General features: G+C 47.1%; 7 protein-coding genes across 7 annotated transcripts; 5 read left to right on the top strand and 2 right to left on the bottom strand.

Annotated features, from left to right (window-relative positions):
- Positions 1 to 107: 107 nt before the first annotated feature.
- On the top strand, positions 108 to 1,406 carry DFL_009090 (uncharacterized protein; the record flags this gene model as incomplete). The annotated part of the gene is made up of 2 exons (XM_067638920.1): positions 108 to 915; positions 979 to 1,406. 2 exons carry the CDS (start codon positions 108 to 110, stop codon positions 1,404 to 1,406), a joined length of 1,236 nt encoding a protein of 411 aa, XP_067486760.1.
- Positions 1,407 to 2,940: 1,534 nt separating this feature from the next.
- Positions 2,941 to 4,381, bottom strand: DFL_009089 (uncharacterized protein; the record flags this gene model as incomplete). Its single annotated transcript, XM_067638918.1, has 3 exons — positions 2,941 to 3,083; positions 3,139 to 3,367; positions 3,434 to 4,381. The coding sequence occupies 3 exons, from the start codon at positions 4,379 to 4,381 to the stop codon at positions 2,941 to 2,943; spliced, it is 1,320 nt and encodes a 439-aa protein (XP_067486759.1).
- Positions 4,382 to 5,606: 1,225 nt separating this feature from the next.
- On the top strand, positions 5,607 to 7,041 carry DFL_009088 (uncharacterized protein; the record flags this gene model as incomplete). The annotated part of the gene is made up of 3 exons (XM_067638917.1): positions 5,607 to 5,988; positions 6,101 to 6,782; positions 6,900 to 7,041. 3 exons carry the CDS (start codon positions 5,607 to 5,609, stop codon positions 7,039 to 7,041), a joined length of 1,206 nt encoding a protein of 401 aa, XP_067486758.1.
- Positions 7,042 to 7,872: 831 nt separating this feature from the next.
- Positions 7,873 to 8,710, top strand: DFL_009087 (uncharacterized protein; the record flags this gene model as incomplete). The annotated part of the gene is made up of 4 exons (XM_067638916.1): positions 7,873 to 7,941; positions 8,044 to 8,300; positions 8,367 to 8,454; positions 8,525 to 8,710. 4 exons carry the CDS (start codon positions 7,873 to 7,875, stop codon positions 8,708 to 8,710), a joined length of 600 nt encoding a protein of 199 aa, XP_067486757.1.
- A 1,380-nt stretch (positions 8,711 to 10,090) lies between these two features.
- DFL_009086 (uncharacterized protein) lies at positions 10,091 to 10,358 on the bottom strand (the record flags this gene model as incomplete). Its single annotated transcript, XM_067638915.1, has 2 exons — positions 10,091 to 10,099; positions 10,167 to 10,358. 2 exons carry the CDS (start codon positions 10,356 to 10,358, stop codon positions 10,091 to 10,093), a joined length of 201 nt encoding a protein of 66 aa, XP_067486756.1.
- Positions 10,359 to 12,627: 2,269 nt separating this feature from the next.
- On the top strand, positions 12,628 to 15,873 carry DFL_009085 (uncharacterized protein; the record flags this gene model as incomplete). Its single annotated transcript, XM_067638914.1, has 11 exons — positions 12,628 to 12,647; positions 12,788 to 12,813; positions 12,941 to 13,190; positions 13,277 to 13,410; positions 13,487 to 13,705; positions 13,793 to 14,615; positions 14,683 to 14,976; positions 15,040 to 15,177; positions 15,233 to 15,458; positions 15,529 to 15,698; positions 15,774 to 15,873. 11 exons carry the CDS (start codon positions 12,628 to 12,630, stop codon positions 15,871 to 15,873), a joined length of 2,400 nt encoding a protein of 799 aa, XP_067486755.1.
- A 1,261-nt stretch (positions 15,874 to 17,134) lies between these two features.
- DFL_009084 (uncharacterized protein) lies at positions 17,135 to 17,827 on the top strand (the record flags this gene model as incomplete). Its single annotated transcript, XM_067638913.1, has 3 exons — positions 17,135 to 17,232; positions 17,296 to 17,446; positions 17,525 to 17,827. The coding sequence occupies 3 exons, from the start codon at positions 17,135 to 17,137 to the stop codon at positions 17,825 to 17,827; spliced, it is 552 nt and encodes a 183-aa protein (XP_067486754.1).
- Positions 17,828 to 19,469: the final 1,642 nt, after the last annotated feature.

Genomic DNA, 19,469 nt, shown 5'->3' with positions numbered 1-19,469 from the left:
GAGTACCTATAAAGTACTTACTCAATTACGTATACTTACTTACAATATCGCCTGTCTAGCTCACTCACCTTCTTTATAACAAGAGACAATAATAAAATACATCCACCATGCCAATGGAACTAAGAAAACGCAAGGCTCCAGCCGCCCCTCCTCCTCCTCCTCCCGCTCCCAAGAGGAAGGCCACCGGTCCCAAGAAGGAGAAGAAGGCTGCTGAACCCGTTGAGGAACCCAAGCCGGTCGTCGAGAAGAAGGCCGCCGCTCCCAAGAAGGTAGCCGTTACCAAGAAGGCCAAGGCTGCTGATAAGGCTGAGGTTACCACTGAGCCGCCAGCTGCCGCTGCAGCCGACCCAGAGGTTCTTCCTGAGGCGCCTGTTGAGGAAGCTTCGTCTTCCAAGGCTAAGCCAGCTGCTAAGGGAAAAGCTAAGGAGGCCAAAGCTAAGGCCGAGCCAACTAAGAAGGATGACAAGAAGGGGGAGAAGAAGGGGGAGAAGAAGGAAGAAAAGAAGGAGGAGAAACCAGCAAAGGAGAAGAAGGCCGCTCCAAAGGAGAAGAAAGAAGCTGAAAAGGCCGCTCCGGCAAAAGAGAAGAAGGAAGCTGAGAAGGCCTCATCTTCTAAGGCCAAGAAGGAAAAGGCCGAAAAAGCCGAACCCGCTAAACCAGCCGAAGAGAAGGCCGAGCCAGCTGCCGAAAAGAAGGAAAAGAAGGCCGCCGCGCCAAAGGCTAGCGCTTCCAAGTCTGCTACTGCGACTCCAGCTCCTGCTGCCCCAGTTGAACTCAAGGCCGGGGATGCCATCCCCACTGGTCTCCCCGAACTCAGCAACCAAGCTGGGGAGAAGGTTACTCTCGCCTCTCTCCTCGAGTCTAGCAAAACCGGTGTCGTTATCTTTGCTTACCCACAAGCTTCTACTGGTGGATGTCAGTATTCCCCCACTAGCATTATATCAATGATACGAATAACTAACAAAACCCCTCCGACAGGCACCAAGCAAGCTGTCGCCTTCAACGGCGCCAAGGACTCATTCGAATCTCAGGGATATTCCATCTTTGGTCTCAGCGGCGACAAACCGGAGAAGAACCTCAAATTCAAGGAAAACCAAAAACTCACCTACCCACTCCTCTCCGACACCACCTACGAACTCCATGTCAAATTCGGCATTGCAAAGTCGGGCGGTAAGGGAACCCTTCGCAGCGTGGTAGTTATTAGCAAGGATGGTAAGATTGTTTCTATTAAGAAAGCCGGTCCGGAAGAAACTCTGAAGATCGCCAAGGCTGCTTGTGGTATCACTGAGGAGAAGAAGGGATCGACTTCTGCTTCCGTTGCTGCTGAGAAGGAGGAGAAGAAAGAAACCGAAGCCGAATCTTCAAAGCAAGCAACTGTTGAGGAGGCTCCCGATGCTTCCGCCTAAACCTCTATCCCTACATCCTCTTTTCTTTCTTTATTTTCGAAAAACTGTTTTACTAGCTCAAGGTAGGTTTAAAGGAATGACTTGCACAAAAAAGGAACGACATGTTTTTGAACGAAGGCGTCATCAATTGAATCGAAATCTATATTCCCTCCCCTTCCCCCCCTTTCTATTCATCTTATTTCCATGTCATTTGCTGCTATCTTAAATGCGCAAATACAGTTTTTGACGTTTAACCCGCTGTCCTCAGCGATGTTTCTCCCCTGTCCCACGCTTTTCATCACAATTGTATAATATACGCACATCTAGGGTTCCCATTCTCTTTCGATCATTCGTTTTGAGCTATTTTGACAAATAGGGGTATCCGCTTTTTTTTATTTTTTTATCATTGTCTTACGTGTTTGTCATTTGATATTGATATCTATCTGTTCCGTTTTGTTGTCTTTACTGTTAGCTTGGTTGTAGCTTTTTGTTGATGTGTAATAGCTATTTTACTTGTAGTTAGAAACCTATATGAAATTCCATATCTTTTTTATTATATCTAATGAATTCTGGAAATCGAAACGAGCCTATATCGCGGTTTGAAAGGGATGATGCAAAAGAAGTTCCTCTCAAAGGAAGGGTTAACTTGACCTACAAAAGATATATCACGAAATTTAGAGGTGTGCGTGTCGACTCAAGGACTTGTATGTGGGATTTGGGTCTCGTAATCTACAGCTAGCAAAGTAACTTTCATCTGACAACGAAAGCATATCCCTAGGTACCCAGCGGAGTTCAATAAATACTTGGGTAAATTTAAATATAAATCCACACACCTCGCCGCCTAGCCTGGAAGAAGCCTAAGCGCTCGTCTTGCTCGAAATGAAAAACGAAGGGGGAAAAAAAGCGACCGCCCCGGTATGTAGCAACCCATAGGTCTAATCCAAGTTCTAAGACTTCAAAAAGCTAACATTAACTCAAGGGAGGGAAGGAGGGTATATAGAACAATATTAAAAGAGGTAGAAAATGGAGGCATATATAGAAGGAGGAGGAGGAGGAGGAGGAGGAGGAGGAGGAGGAGGTAATAGAGAGGCTCGAAGGCTTCCGTCTCGATATCATATATAAAGAACGCAGTAGAGATATGTAGTCGATGATATGTAAGAAGAAAAAAAACTTTCAACAATGAAAGAAAATTCAAAAATTCAGAAAAAAAGAGAAGAGTATCTTTGGTATCGTGGATTAATCTTAGAGAAGAAGAAAAAGAAAAGAAAAGAGCCAACATTCCCATCATCATCATTCAAAACAAGGCATTATAATAAAAAGACGCAAAGAGAAGGAGGGAGAGGGAAGGTTATAACGAAATGCAGAGGGAAAAAAAAAAGAGAACACCATCAATCGCCATCATAAAAATCCGTTATCCAACAAAAAAAAATGCTTTCAGCAACTTTTCTTAATCTTTCTTTGCTCCTTCTTGCTCTCTAGGTTTTGTTTTTTGTTCATCAATTGTGTGCGGGAGGGCTTGTAGTAAACAATTATGTATAACAAATAGTAGAGGAAGTTAGGCTACTGCCTCCCCCATGCGTAATGCGAGAAACGAGCGGACGTCAGTGACATATTGAAGGCCTTGGAGGATGGGGATCAGGTGCAGTAGGTGGTGATCCGAGGGGTCACTGATCCAGCCTTCGATCGGGATGGCGTTGTCTATACCATATTGTTAGAGTTTTTCCCATCTATAATATCCAGACATCCAGCATACCTTTATGGAAGATATAGCTCGTTGGAGAGTTGTCCACAATCATGACTTTTGAAAGATCCGGCTCGACGACCGAGAGGTCTTTGATATATACACCGTCGCGGAAGGTGCAATGCTGACGATAATAACGGGCACGGAAGTACTTGTGCTCCTGGTCGAGCCAGTCGATGACTGGGTCGGCGTATTCCTGGACGGAGGCGGTGAAAATAACGACGTTGTACCATTTGCAAACCTGATGTTACAATGCATCGTTAGCTACCATGTCACACTCTTAAGATTTTCGGAAATTTATGCATACCTTCTTTAGGAATTCATCACAGAACGGCCGTTTATGTACGTAATATAGAATTGCATGCTGCTTGTCAAGCTTGACTTCAACCATGTGAGCCGCCGACATGCTCCCGCCTTTCGACATGGAGTGTATCAGCGTCTCGTCCAGGTCGAGGATCAAAGTCTTTTGGGGTGGTGATTTGGGCAGCAATGGACGTGGAGGACCGGAGAGTCGTGGGTATCTTGTCAAACGTAGAGATGCCGAAGGAGATGTGGGCGATTTCATTGATTTGGCCTTCTGTTGTTTCTCCGAGTTGAATAACCTAATCCTAATAGATCTTCGGGGAGCGATTTCATCGGCCGGCGGTGTGAGGAGGGAGGAACTTGACGATGAAGAAGGCTTTTCGTCGAGTGTGCTAGGGTCATCGGAGTCCGAGGAATGGGATGCATCGTGGTAGGATTGAGTGGGTGGGTGTTCCTGGAAGGATGACAGTTCGTACCTTCGAGTGCTGAAGGGCCGGATGACGAAGAGAGTGACTCGTTGGACGGGTGCCAGGAATGAGAATTGGTGGTTGTGATCGTAGAAGCAGGAGAGGACCCAGTTAATGGATGCTCTGACGGTTCTCCATAGCCTCCTTATGGGAGTGGAAGTAAAGCCGGCTACCGATTTACCGCTACCACTGCTGCTATCGGAATCAGAGCCGCTATCAGAGCCGGACTTTGGGAGAAGCGCTGTTGTCTCAGATTCCTCTCCATCCCCATCATCCTGCTTGGTACTTGTCTGATGGCTTTCGGAGCCTTCTTCATCAAAGCTGGAAGGATCCTCTATGGATTCCGGGAGAGGATCATGGTCGTCCTTCTCGACGAGGGGAGGGATGAATTCGGGCTTGAAGGAAGCCTCGGATCTAGGAGTGGAAGGAGGGGTGGTTCCGATGACCCGATCGACTTGGGAGGAGAGGAGGTTGAGGGAGTTCATCGTCCACCAGGGCAATCCATCAGGCGAGGGGACAGACTCAGACGGCGACTGATGGCCGGTGGAAGTTTTCTTTGAAGTTTTATGTTGAGGATGGCTGTCTGTTTGATATATAAAATAGCGCCGCCGGGGAGGGATGTTTCTCCAGTGGTTGGGCCTGGGCTTGGGCTTAAACGGCTTGGGTTTCGGCCGCTGGGGAACTGATGCTGGCACCTGGTTGGCTGGCGGATAAACCCCGTGGATCAGCTGAGCAAACTAAAAGGAAATGGGCAAACAGAACAGAACAAGAACAGAGAACCCCTGCCGGCCGCGGGAACTTTGGAGGACGAAGCAGATGATAAAATGAACAAGAGGGAGAAGAGGGGAGAAGAGAAAGAGGAACAGAGAGATGGGATGACTGGCGCGGGGAAGCTATGTACCGGGCTGGTATAGTATCGATAATGATAATATCACAAGCCGTTACTGCCTCGCTAGACTACTCCGTACCTTCTTAGTATAATGGAGTCAGGTAAGACCGCGGTCGAACAAACAGGACAAACGGGCGAGATGCAGATAAGCAAAGCAGAGCAAATGCAGCAGCTCTGCAGGCGACGTAATGAGATGTAATTCGAGGAAGAAGCCGGAGAAAATGTGATTCTCTGTCAGAGGAGTGCCTTATGTAGTCTAATATAATACAGTACATAGAATATGGAGTGGAATGGGTATACAGGATATAGAGTACAGAATATGGGATAGTGTAGTGTACATAGCAGCATCTCAACAGAAGAAGAGCTCTCTTGGGCCTCGGGTTGCGCGTTGCGGTTCGCTCAACAGCCAAAGATTATGTAATATCCAGTCACGTGGTTTAAACGTTTCCAACATCAACAACACATTTGTGCCACCCACAAACAACACAAAACATTGCAAACAGCATTCTACATATAGCAGCCTCGTAACCCGTCTATAAACAGATTCCCCCAATTGTTTCTCTCTTTATTTTCCTTCCTCCCCTCTTCTCTTCACCCCTCTCTTCACCCCCTCTCTGACTTCCTCTTTCTTTGCTTTCCACACAAACACTCGAGTCGCGTCTAGCTAACCAACCACATCAACCACACCGCCACCATCGATCATCACTGCTTCATCATCATCCTCCTTCTCCTCCTCCTCCTCCTCCTCCTCTTCTTCTTCTTCTTCCTCTTCTTCTTCTTTTTCTTCAGTCCACCTGACTCTTTCACACTAACAGCAGACCATGGATCCCGGTCAGGTGAACCATGCTCAAGCTTGGGCATGGCAGCTTAACGAACAACAAATGAACAACAAAGCACGACAGGATGGCTTTGAAAAACCTCCTTTCCAGTACCCAACAGAGCCAGACGCACCCATGCTTGATAATCCCGTCTTCAATATGCCTGACCAAGGCATGAACCTAAACAACATGCCCCTTCCGGGCAATCTCCCTCAATACCAGCAATTGGTACCGGGTGATGTTCAAATGGGTACGGAACTGCACCGTCCCATGCAGACTCCTATGGATGTCAACACCGGTATCTTCATGCAAGATCCTCTCCCCGTTGAACAACCCGTGCAGCCCTCTATGGATATGGGAATGGATCTCGATCGGCTTGCGACTGGTGCGCAAGCTTTACCAGTAATTCCTGATCACTTGGCCGTTCCATCATTGGAGGATCCTACCTGTCAAAATAGTTTCATGGCTAACACGGATATTTTCCCAAAATATGACAGCACCATTGAAACACCTAGGACCGGTCCCACAGTTCCAGGGTAATCCAAACGACTTTGATGCAGTTAAAGAACACCTCAACGCCCTCACCGACTGGGCAAACCAATACGTCCATGCTGCCATGAACACCGCCGCACGTTATGATACTCACACCGAGAACCTTACAAAACAATTAAAAGGCCTCGAGTTGGAAAAGAGACATATCACCGACGCTGTTAAAGAAGTCCATAATGACAAGAATATGAGCATACCGGACTTTATCCGCACCACCAAAACAAATATCAGCAAACTCGAGGAAGTTGTTGATCTGTTGAATCATCACCATAGAAAGCGCCCAAAGGCTCCACAGGACTTGGCCCTCCAGAAACCGTCGGGGAAGAATAAATCTGCGTTTGAATTACAGAAGGAGATGGCAGATAGACGAATGGTAGAGTTGGAGACTATCAAGAATACACTGAAGGAGAAGGATGAAAAGCTCCAGGCCATAGACGGCGATTTGAGACAAGCGAAGGATCTCATTATCACCTATCAAGTCCGAATCCAGGAAATCGTCAACAAGGAAAACTTCAATAACGTCGCCAAGGTCCAAGTTCTGCAGCAATTGCTAGACACGCAGGAGGCGGCAAAAAAACTCGAAGGAAGATACAATAAATTATTCGAAAAGGCCAAGGGTTGGCTAGGGAGGTACAAGGACTGAAAACCACGACCGGGTGGGTGGGGGAAATCCCCGAGGGAAGAACATGAAGATATGATGGAAAATAACATCTTCTATAAATATCAGATACTGTTCGAGAATAGCAGGTTCATTGTGAATGAGAATGCGAAGTTGAAAGAGCAGTTGAAGGCAGAGACGAGTATTTCGGAGCTGCAGGCTGAGTACGATAAGTTGAAGGCCGAGAAGGCAGAATTCGAACTAGCTCTCGAGGGTGTCAAGGACATCTAGAAACAGATAGGGAAGGCAGCAGGTGTGCAGAAGGAGAGGAGGCTCGCAAGGCAAATTGAAATTGAGGCCTTGAAGAAGAGGCTCAAGGAGAACGGGCCGGAGAAGGTTATTAGGATAGAGGCACCGGGGTCGAAGAAGGGGCACGAGTGCCTCATGACGAGAGGGGAATTGATGGAGGTTTTGGGCCAAGAGGAGTTTAGGGAGTACATGCACTCCTACCTCAAGGCAGTGGGGCATATCAAGGAGTAGAATGGGGAGGGGGTTGGCGGGGTGTGGGTGGTATTTTAATACTTTTTATTTTATTTTATTTACAAAATATACCCGCGTAGGCAACTAAGCTGTAGACTTGTATCACATTACATCCATGGGTGTTATAAGATGCCATGAAGCTGTAGATATCATACGATATGATATCATGCAAGCGGGAAGCCGCATGAGGTCTGGGATACTTAAAATATCGGTTGTGCGCCGGGCGTGTTGCATTTTGCCGAGAGTTGTCCTGCTGAAACCCTTTCTTCCCTTTCCCGTTCCGTTCCTGAAAAAATCCCTTCGGCTTGAAAGGAAGCTCTGTCCCTTCATCATCGCATCCTCATTCCACATCCTTCCCGGCTCCATAACATTCCACAACCAAGGCATCGCCCCCGCGACTCTCCCGAGTCAAATCCATCGATACTTAACTTGTCTTTGAAACTTGTATTCTGTTCGTTCATCATCTTCCCTCCCGTGGTATACTACGCGTTTTTTTTTTTTTTGTCTTCTGTCTCTTATCGGCATTGCTGACCGGCTGCTATATTACACTCTCTAGGTTGATTACTCCAACCACCTGCAGAAATGGCGGATCACGAAAACTTGCCCACTGCCGAGCAGATGGATACCCATGACGAAGACGGTAACGATGAGGTTCGTCTTCCTATCCTCCTTCCGTTTATCCCAAGTCCACTTCCGGTCTAATCGATAAACTACATAATAAATCACAATGACTAACGCGTCAACCAATCACAGGAAGAAATCTCCGCCATGAAGAAGCGCATGGCGGAAATGGAAGCCGAAGCCCAGAAATTGCGCGAAATGCAAGCCAACCTCGATAAAGAAAACGATAACCTCAAGGAGGATAAAGAAGAAATTGATGCGCGAAGCATATTTGTTGGAAATGTGGATTATGGTGCCTCACCGGAGGAGATTCAGACACATTTCCAGAGCTGTGGGTCTATAAATCGGGTTACTATCCTGTTGGATAAGTTTACGGGGCAGCCGAAGGGGTAATTATCTTTCTTTTTTTCCTTTATTTTTTATGGTAGGACAGAGGATGCTGACTGAGTGAGCAGATATGCGTATGTTGAATTTGCGGAACCTAGTTTGGTTGCCCAGGCTCTTGTTCTTAATGAGAGCATGTTCCGGGGCAGAGCGCTGAAGGTACTACCTACCTACACACCCTGATCCATGACAAAAAATTAAACTCAAAACTAAACGCGCCATAATCTAGGTGGTACCGAAGAGAACAAACATCCCCGGCATGCAGAGGGGTCGCGGTGGCGGCTACAGGGGAGGCGGAAGAGGAAGAGGCGGCTTCGGCGGCGGATACGGAGCACCGCCATACCGTGGTGGATACCAGCCCAGAGGCGGTTTCCGCGGTCGTGGGTTCCGCGGACGTGGATATTCGCCTTACTGAGTCGATTCTTGTCGTAGACCAGCTGGATTGGCTATGCCGAATGTTCTCATTTCGGAAGAGAAAAAAACCACTCCTCTCCATCCATTTTTGCCGTCAGAGTCTTTCTTCTAGGCTCTTAATTGAAGATATTTGTGGGGTCTAGTCTTTTTTTTTTTTGGAAAGGGATTTACTCTCTTCGTCTCGTTTGGTTTCTTTCTTCGTTTTACTTGGAGGGTTCTCTTTTTTCTCTCATACATGCAGAAAAGTTTTTGTGTTCTTTACTGGCGGGTCAAAGGATTGTCTCGTTTGGAAGGAAGGGGGAGGGAGGGGGGAACTGGAATTAATGGAAATATGGCAAAGAAGAGAGAAAGATCGAAAATATAGAAGAGAAAGAAACCCCCACCGATGCAAGAAGAGCAAACAAATATGCCAGAGCACAAAGAAAATAAAAAAGAAATCGAGAGAAAACACGTGCATAGGAGAGAAAAGAGCTAGGAGGACGATTGTTCTAAAAAGAAGACGAAGAAGGTAGGTTTCCGAGATCGAAAAGAGCAGTGCGTGAGAAAAGAAAAAGAGCCAACTCGGCCCCCAGGTCTCTTCCTCTCTTCCTCTCCCCGGGTGAAAAAAGACAAGAGATAAGTAAAAAGAAGAAAAAGCGCTAGCACGAACGGTATGGCTTAAGAACTCAAGGGCCAGCATTCGATGCGGGGTGGGACGGATTGTCGAGGCGGGCTATGCGCTAGATTTTCTTTCCTCGTGGATTCCATGCGCGTGGTCGGTCCGCCGTTTTGCGAGTAAGGCAGTAAGCAAGTCGATAAGTCAGTGAACGAATGATATGTTCGAAGAGTAGGTCGGTTTGTTTCTTTTCTTTTTCTTTCTCTTTTGCTTTCAGCTTTCGGACGATATATTGGGACTCTTGATATATCGTATTTTGCCCGTACAGGATACCCATGGAGAACCTAGGTAGCTCGTAGCAGTAGGGTCATCTCATCCTATCGAGTGGTGAAGATATACGGATGGTTGATCGATGAGATATATATCCAAGCAGACTATCAACCAGTCTGTCTGGATTCCAATGGGTACTATTAACACTAGCAATATACTTTATATATATAGCAAGTACCTCACGCATCAACCCGTAAGATACAGTACCAGTCCTAGGATTATTCGTATATTTATCATTGTACATTGGTAACCTGTGCCTTTTGTTCTCCAAAATTCTGATTCCTTGAAACACCTCTTGCACCGTATTTCCTGCCTAACCACTCAGCTCCCTTCGATCCGTCCACGTTAAATGCCACCACCACCACCGCCCTGGTCTTGATTTCCTATTCAGCGATCGGGCCACCGGCACTGAACTTATAAGCCGGTCGGCTCTATGAGATCGACGAGACGACTGTTTCAAGCAAGCTTGGTAAATTAGCAAGTCCATTCGGTGAATGTTGGGTTACCGTACGAATATACGACGAAACCATACCATTATTTTGTCTCCAATTAGTTGTCTCGGAAGCTCAGGCGTCGTTTGGTTTCGAAACCGATATCGTGTGTAAAAAACGGCGAGAGATATTGAATAGGATCTGATTCCGGAGGAGGAGGAGAAGGTGGTGGTGATGATTGTGACGACGACGGTGATGACGTCGACGGTGGTAGTGGTGGACGGTCTGATCATGAATCGCCACCGTGCCTAGCCCGGATCCACCTGGTCCGGGGGTTTGTCAAGTTGGATAATAAATTTTCGAGCCTAACAAATAACAACGAAACGGTAGTATTTGCATCTATAACCCTTCAGGCCTTCTTTGAAAACAAATCGACTGCTTCGCAATAGTGACGACGGCAGTGCAGTGATGACAATGTTGGGGAATAGAACTTGCAAGATGCTGGCAGGCGGTTCGTTATAAAGGAGATTGGTTAACTCGGTAGGTATTTTAGTGCTTCCGCTAGATTTAGATAATTTGTAAACAGATATCAACGTAAGGACGGGCAGATCTATACGTTAAGATTTTATAAGCGCTCAAAGGGTGAGACGGTACGATCGTGTGTATCACCAATGGCCTATATGGCGATGGATCACAAAGCTCCGCTTTTGATAATTATGGTACAAATACCTAGGAACGGTACCACATATATATGCATACTAAACCGCGAACTGGTACCTCAACGGACGTGTATACATGGATACAGGTACCGAGTACCTACTTCTTAAATACTTGATGTATTCTAATTCCTCTTCTGACGATCGGTTTGATGAATTTAGAAAAGTTATAACCAAACTCCAATTACAGAAATAAGCATGCCGATGCATTGTGTGCGTGCGCACAGTCTAGTTATAAGATCGATGGTACCAAGATGCGTGTTGACTTTGTTGTATTTTGGTATTTGGCAGTTGAAGTTAGCCTCGAGTCCAGGTCCCAGGGTGTTACTTTTTGTGAACGACCCCTTCTGCCAGCTACTGCTGAGCTATGGGAAATCTTCCAAACCTGTGTTTAGGAGTAGTTTATAATGCATTAATGTGCGAGGATATACCTGGTATTTTAAGTTTTATTCTGGAATTTCCCATGTCATGGAAAATAGGATTTTGAAAATTTTAGGTTGAGCAGAAGCTTAGAAATGAGAGGGAAGTGATTAATCAGCCGCAAAGCAGGCAAAAAAAAAAAGGTTCGGAAAGAAGCTGAGTGAAAGAAATGGGCACTGCCACGCAGCTGACGCTGGACTCCTAAACAAGTAGGATCCGATTCGGCTGGGACGGAAGGGTACTCTGTACTGCTTTGCAAACCGGGCCAGACCTCATCGAAAGAGGAAAGGGAAGAGGCTAGTAAGGTCGAGAGTATGCGAGTTCTGGTTGGTGGTGCGCCGGTGGTCTATGGACGGACGGAGGCTGTGCTGGTTACGTTATGCCTACCTACTTGCATACATACATACATACAAATAGATATCATTCTTTATAACCTTCAGTTTTCAGCCTTTATACTTACTCGAGGTGTTTCGTCGAGATGAATTGAATCGTATCGTACATCATTTCAGTCCCGAAGAGCCGAAAGTTGCGAGAAGACGGCGGTTTTTAGCGTGGAACTGATAATACCTGCCGGGCCCTATATTACCTCGAAACCCCGTTCGATTCGATCCAGACTCTGTTAGGAACATACACTCCAGACGTAGATAGCATCCGATCGGGAGAATTAACGATTAACAGGCGCCTTGACCGTATTTTACTCCAATATTTACTTCCTTGCGAACCAGGAGAGGGGAAGGCGAGGAGAGGAGAATGTATAGGAAAGTGAAGTAAAGTAAAGTCAAGCGAAGTGCTGTTGGATTTGATATTGGGAACACCTCTCTCGAGAACTCCCTCTCTCTCATCCCGTTTCTCCATCTTGCCTCCCGATCATATTCATATTCTTGTTCCTGTTTTCCCGAACCCGAATATTATCGATCAATCAACCAGCTTTTGCTTAAGCTTCTTCTCCTTATTCTGCTACTGTTTCTGCTGTTGTTGCTGCGTAGCTTTGTCTTTTAGCCTGCTCCTTCTTCCACTCCTACCACCTCTGCTTCCCATTCTCGTATCCAACTGAACCGACCGAACCTAGCCTGCTTGGTCGGTTTCCTCGGTCCCTCACTCGCTCGCTCCATCCCCCCTCCAATCAACTGGTCTCCCATCGCCTATCGTGCACTCAACTCACCTCGTTTCAACTCAACTCAACTCAACTCAACTCACTTTACTTTACCTCGCATTAGCTGACCCTACCTTACTTGACCTTGCCTTGCTTGACCTTGCCTGACCTTGCCTACAAACACCGACCTCCCCATCACCACGACCACCACGACCACCACGACCACCACGATCATCACATCACATCCGGTCCTTCTCCCCAGTAATCCCCCTCTCCCAAGTACCTCCCAACTCGCCGTTCTTTGAGCTCGATAGCTCTTTCGTGCTCCCGGTCATGACTGAGCCATCGCCAAGGTGAGATACACCCGTTCCTTCTCTTCCTCTTTCTCTGCTTTCCCCTTCGGATTCGTGTGGTGTTGGTGCAATCTGCTTGCCTGCGGAGGAGAAAGGTCTACAGGAGCCGCGCATGCTAATAATCAGCCTCAAATATACAGCAACCCGAGAAAAGTCAGACTAACAGGTGAGCACCACTGATCCTTTGTTTGTGACGATCGCATATCACAAGCATCGTTTTTCTACTCAAATATAAAGCTTCTGGCTCCCTTGCTAACTTCTGTCGCCTTTTTTTTTTTTTTTTTTTTTTTTAGTCATCGCTGCCGATGGTCTATATAAACGAGATGTCTTCAGTATGGACAAAAAATATCCCCGAACCTCCACCTTCCCTCGCGACCCCCGGGCGACCGTTACCAATTCCCTGGATTTCACTGATCAAACCCCTTCCCTTCAAATAGGATTTCCGGATCCCTTCGCCGTCATCACGGTAGATGGAGAACAAACACATACGACCACTGTGATCAAGAAGACCTTGAATCCTTATTGGAATGAGCCCTTCGATGTGTAAGAACACGATATCAGACACTCACAAACTCACTTGTATTCTCCGGCGTTTCGAATCTAATAGGTCATTTTCTCTCTCGAATTAGCAATGTCACCGATTCAAGCATCATTGCTGTACAAATCTTCGACCAGAAGAAGTTCAAGAAGAAGGACCAAGGCTTCCTCGGCGTTATCAACATTAGAGTTGGAGATGTCCTCGATCTTGGACTCGGAGGTGACGGTGAGTTTTGATATCTGCTCCGTATGAAAAAATCCGTTGGTCGGTCTGAAATACTGATGTTGGGAAATGTGACCAGAAATGCTTACGCGCGACCTCAAAAAGTCCAATGATAACATGATGGTGCATGGGAAGCTGATCGTCAACTTGTCGACTAACGTGGAGGAGCCTCTGAGGACACAGAGCCAGTCCAGGCCGCCGAATGCGCCGGCTGCTACTGCTGGTCCGTCTTCCAGCAGCAACACCGCACTTCCGGTCACGGAATCGCAAAACGGCGCGCCTCCCCCAAGTGCCAATGGTAACCGTCCTCCCGGAGCTCCCTATAACGGTGCCCCCGCGGGTGCCCCGAATTCTGGAGGAAGCAGGCAGCTAAGTTCCTTCGAAGACAACCAGGGCCTTCTGCCAGCAGGCTGGGAAAGACGGCAAGACAACCTAGGTCGAACGTACTACGTAGACCACAATACCCGGACCACGACCTGGGTTCGGCCGTCTGCCCAGTTCTCGTCGAGCGAACAGCGAGCTACAATGCAGCATAATACCGATATGGAAAGAAGAGCACACGGGAACCGAATGCTACCCGAAGATCGAACCGGTGCCAACTCCCCCTCCCCGGGAACCGGAACGACCACCCCGCCCAATAACGAAGCCTCGTCGAATGCGGTATCGATGATGGCTACCGGCGCGACCACAGCCGGAACCGGTGAGTTACCTCCTGGCTGGGAACAGCGTCATACCCCTGAAGGAAGACCGTACTTCGTCGATCACAATACCCGAACCACGACCTGGGTGGATCCCCGAAGGCAACAGTACATCCGAGTGTACGGGCAGCAACAGACGGTGCAAACCCAGCCTGTCTCGCAGCTCGGACCTCTCCCTAGCGGATGGGAAATGCGTCTCACGAACACCGCTAGGGTTTACTTTGTGGATCATAACACCAAGACGACAACCTGGGACGACCCTCGTCTGCCATCATCCCTGGACCAGAATGTGCCGCAGTACAAGCGAGATTTCCGAAGGAAGCTTATCTACTTCAGATCCCAGCCGGCCCTGCGCATCCTATCCGGCCAGTGCCATGTCAAAGTGCGAAGGAATCACATTTTCGAGGATTCTTATGCGGAGATCATGAGGCAGCATCCCAACGATTTGAAGAAGCGATTGATGATCAAGTTCGACGGAGAAGATGGTTTGGATTATGGTGGCCTTTCGAGGTAGTTCAAAATCTACGCATGGGAGCTTATTGGGAGAGCCGAGACGGGCTAACAAATGCGCGCACAGAGAATTTTTCTTCTTGCTCTCTCACGAGATGTTCAATCCGTTCTACTGTCTGTTCGAGTACTCGGCACATGACAATTATACCCTTCAGATCAACCCCCACTCGGGTATCAACCCCGAGCACTTGAATTACTTCAAGTTCATCGGAAGGGTCGTCGGTCTTGCTATCTTCCACCGACGTTTTCTCGACGCCTTCTTCATCGGCGCTTTCTACAAGATGATTTTGCGCAAGAAAGTCTCGCTTGCTGATATGGAGGGCGTGGATGCTGATTTCCACCGAAATCTCACCTGGACTTTGTAAGCCCCCCGACTTTATAGAAGTCCGGATGGTGAACTAACTTGGTTTTTTTTTTTTTATAGGGAGAATGATATTACAGATATCTTGGATCTTACTTTCTCTACTGAAGACAATAGGTTCGGGGAAACTGTAACAATCGATCTCAAGCCCAACGGTAGAAACATCGAGGTGACAAATGAGAACAAGAAGGAGTACATTGAGTATGTATAATCGTAGATGTATGTTTCGAGGGTGGATTGCTGACGTTAAATGCAGCCTCATCACGGAATGGAGAATTTCAAAGCGAGTCGAGGAGCAATTTAATGCGTTCATCACCGGATTCAACGAACTCATTCCGCCAGATCTGATCAATGTGTTTGACGAGCGAGAATTAGAGTTGCTGATTGGTGGTATCGCCGATATTGACGTCGATGACTGGAAGAAACACACCGATTATCGCGGTTACACCGAGACCGATGAGGTTATCCAAAACTTCTGGAAGGTGCGTCTTTTTTTTTTTTTTTAATCCCTCCATAGCGGCGGCAGGTACCAGAGGCTAACTTGAAATTTAGTGCGTGAGGAGCTGGGATGCCGAGCAAAAATCGCGTCTCCTCCAATTCACCACCGGTACTTCCCGTATTCCGGTCAATGGATTCAAGGATTTACAGGGAAGCGACGGGCCAAGAAGGTTCACGATTGAAAAGGCTGGAGAGCAGTTACATCTGCCCAAATCGCATACTTGGTAAGTGGATATAAATGATTATGTAAGGGGAGGCTTTTGTTGAAAAGGGCAGTAAACTAACCGCATTCTCGTTAGCTTCAACCGTTTGGACCTCCCACCCTACAAGTCATATGAGGCGTTGGCTCAGAAACTAGCATTGGCAGTAGAAGAGACAATGGGATTCGGACAAGAGTAGACGAGGTTGGGAAAGATACAATACAATACATACATATTGTCGATCGACCGGGCGGTGTGGTGTTTGTGTATATGGGAATCTTTGGTCTCATAGTTTTCTTGTTAGCCATGTTTTAGCGTAGGAATCACAAAGACCGAATGTGCCACACAGTTGGCCAGCCTCGTTGGTTTCAATCCAAGACTTTCCTTTGTTGGCCCTTCCTCTCTTTTTTTCCCTCCCCTTCTCTCTATTTATTTTTTTCGATCGAGATACGGTCAAGATAATTTCGTCCCGCCTCCTGCCCTTTGATGTTTTATGAACCCGATCGGGCAGGGTACTCGGCTGTGCGTGTGCATATAATTTGCATCTGGAATTGAATGAATTGCTGTTTCTTCCTGGTACATATTTGAATCAAACCTGGTGATACGCCACAATGCACTTTCCGGTCGCGTGCAAACGGTGGTCCCATTCTCGGTGCATTTCACGTTCCGGGGTACATATACACACACTCCGTACACACACGATCTGACGGTTGTACTCGCCCGTAGACGTTCGGACCTTACCATCCAGACCCCGAACCTAGAGCAAATCTGAAAGTACCAGCATTCCTTCCTTCGGGTGAAGCTGAAGTCAAGGAAGAAATTCGGCTCTCTCCCGTGCGGTGCGGTGGTGGCCAATGTGAAGGTAGTAGAAGCAGGGGAATACCCCTGACCTGGGGGATTCGAGGTCACCCAGCCAATCAACATGCCTCAATGGGCCTAATTTCGGTAAGCTATCCTATCGAGGTTGAAAGGAACCATGTCTCTTGTGTTATGGAAAATAATTGCATTGCACCGTTCTGTTTTCTGTTAATTCGGTCCTACACGGTATTTTATTAATTCCGCATGTTCTCTCCCTTTCTCGTTTTTCTCTCTTTCTCTTCTCTTCTTCTTCTTCTTCTTCTTCTTATCAACCATCGTCGTTCGTTCGTTCAGTCGTCAGTCACAGCACTCGCTCGTTATTTTTTTTTGAGAAGATCGCTCTCTCGCACACTCGTTAATCACAACGCAGCCAACTCCGTATAATTATCATATTTAGTAGTATGCCTCTCAGTCCTCCCCTTCACTTCATTATCAACCACCATCAACCATCAAACTCCGACTGCCTACTTCCTTACCCGATTGACGTAATCAATCGTCTTGTCATTGTTGATGTTAAGATCTGTTTGTTAACCGGCTTCCTTATCCACAGATACATTAATATATAACGTACTTCCCGTACTTATAAATACTATACCGTCAAAATGCGATTCACCACCATCCTCTCCGTTGCTGCTTTCGCTGGTGCCGCTTTGGCCCAGAACCAGTCCGGTCAGCCTGGCGCCGGTTGTGCTGGCCAGAAGTAAGTTCTATACGTAGGTCTATCTGATATTTAGCTGGGATGGGTTGATTGACCGTTTAATAGCGTCCTTGTTGCCTGCTTGTCCACCCAGGGCAGCCGTATCGCTCAGTGCAAGACCCTCGACTACGCTTGCATGTGCCAGGTCCAAGCCGATGTTCTCCAGTGCTACGACCAGTGCCCCAATGATATCAACCGATCCACCGAACAGAGCAAGGTATGCCAATCCACTGATATAAAAATAGTCAAAGTCTAGACAGAGGAATTACTTGTACTGATATGACCGATGAAATAGTTGACCGCTTACTGTGTTGCTGCCTCTGCTACCGCCTCCGTTGCCACCCCGACCGCTGCCTCTACCTTCTCCGTCGAGACCAGTGGATCCACCGCTTCCCCAACCGAGACCGGAGACGACGATGCCACACCAACTGACACTTCCGATGGAACCTCCACCGAAACCGAAACTGCCACTGGCACCAAGTCTTCCAGCGGAAATGCCGCCACCTCCGAACCTGCCGGATCCTCTGCCGCTAAGATTACCTGGATGTGTGCTTCCTCGCTCATGGCGGTTTTGACCGCTGCTTTCATGGCTTTGTAAATTCCTTTCTTGCTCCGTTGCGGGACTTTGTGATGGACTAGTCTTTGTTTTTGCATAGCATGTTGCATATAACTTTTTTGATGTCTGGAGAGGGGAAGACGAAATTAATTAATCTCACAATTTTTTCAAAGTTTTTTTCCCCTTTTGATGTGTGATGTGATGCTGCGTATGTGACCTTTTCATCTTCATTCGTGAAGGCTTTATTCTCTCTCTCTTTCTCTCTTTCTCTCTCTGAGTGATTGTTGATAGGCGGGGATCCAAAGTCTTTATATGACCATGATCCCAGCACTTTTCATTATAAAAATGTGAATTATGGGACAATGTGGTTCCCAACTAAGGAGTCAATATCTATTCGTCCACTCGTTCATTCGATGGCTCCGGAGATCCCAGTATTTTTCCGATAACCACAGTCTTAAGATGGGACGATAAATCCCAGCCTCTTCGGTAGACTTTTTTGTGGACAATGTAACGTCTAACGATAACTTTGTTGCAGTTGGAGTTCTGCTTTGCCACCGCGCAGCAGGCCTTTTGTGTTACCTCCCCTTTTTTTTTAAAAGTTTGTCACTTTTTTCGTCAATTAGTGTAACTAGAATGGATTCGAGTCGTTTTCGTAAGTGCTTCCGATCGTTGAAATGGAGGCACCAGGTGTGCATGTGATCGAATTGGATTTTGATCGATGTTTACGATGATGGTACTTATCAAGGGAACCCTTGTTAAGGTGGTGCATTAGCGACTTTTTTGCTTTCGATTGTTGCCAAGTTTTTGTAGGCTGTTACTAAGAGGTATACATAGTGCATGTATGGCCGGGATGGGTGAGTTATAAACTGTATGTACTTACGCACGCACTGTTAATCAATTAAGGATGTGGGTTTGATACAACAATCCATTGGGGGCAGAGCATTCGAACTGCTTGGTTTCAAACATGCTAGAGAATCAGATATTCCGGTTTCTGGTTTAGCATGGGAGATTCAGGACAACAAAACTGTTGGGGATTTTTGAGGTAGATAGTCCGTCATATCTACCCCGGTTATGTGAATCCGCTATCGAAGTTCTAGATTCCCGTGTAGGGCCACCTTCTGGGAGTCCCCTGTCGGAGGGGATGTATATATTTGAATGTTTTCCTACGAATCGAATGACAAAGAGGAATACAAACGTGTATCTTCAACCGGCTGACGTATCTCGCCATTGCGAATGCTCCCGGACGGGTTTGTCTCGCCACGGGTAGGCTAGAATAAGGGCCTTGGCTGGAAAGTCTCATCCCTTGACGGAATCGACCTCAGTCGTTTGAGGGTCGACAGGGACATTCGAGAATTCTTGTTTTCGAAGCCAAGCGTTATAGGCAATTGTTGGATTTTGCGTGTTGCTGTACCACAAAACGATACAAACGTCACCAAAGGGAATAGCCGAGCGGTACCTATAGGCCGGGATTAACCACCCTGCCCGCAGTCTATCTTGACGACGCCGTGCGCAACCGTCAGAGCAAATCATTCCCTTCCTCCTCCACTGTTTTAAGACCAAGTATTCTTTCACATGAAAGAGTCTGGTTGGCATGCAGCTAAGTTCTGTGCAGTTACTGTGCAGTTACTTGCAGACTAATTTAGCACATGTCTGAATGGTTGAACGTTTGTTATGGGTACTTGGG

The sequence above is a fragment of the Arthrobotrys flagrans genome, assembly GCF_004000055.1.
Source record: "Arthrobotrys flagrans strain CBS H-5679 chromosome Unknown unitig_1, whole genome shotgun sequence".
NCBI classification, from domain to species: domain Eukaryota; kingdom Fungi; phylum Ascomycota; class Orbiliomycetes; order Orbiliales; family Orbiliaceae; genus Arthrobotrys; species Arthrobotrys flagrans.
The sequence above is the reverse complement of the archived record's forward strand: the minus strand, read 5'-3'. Positions and strand labels throughout refer to the sequence as shown.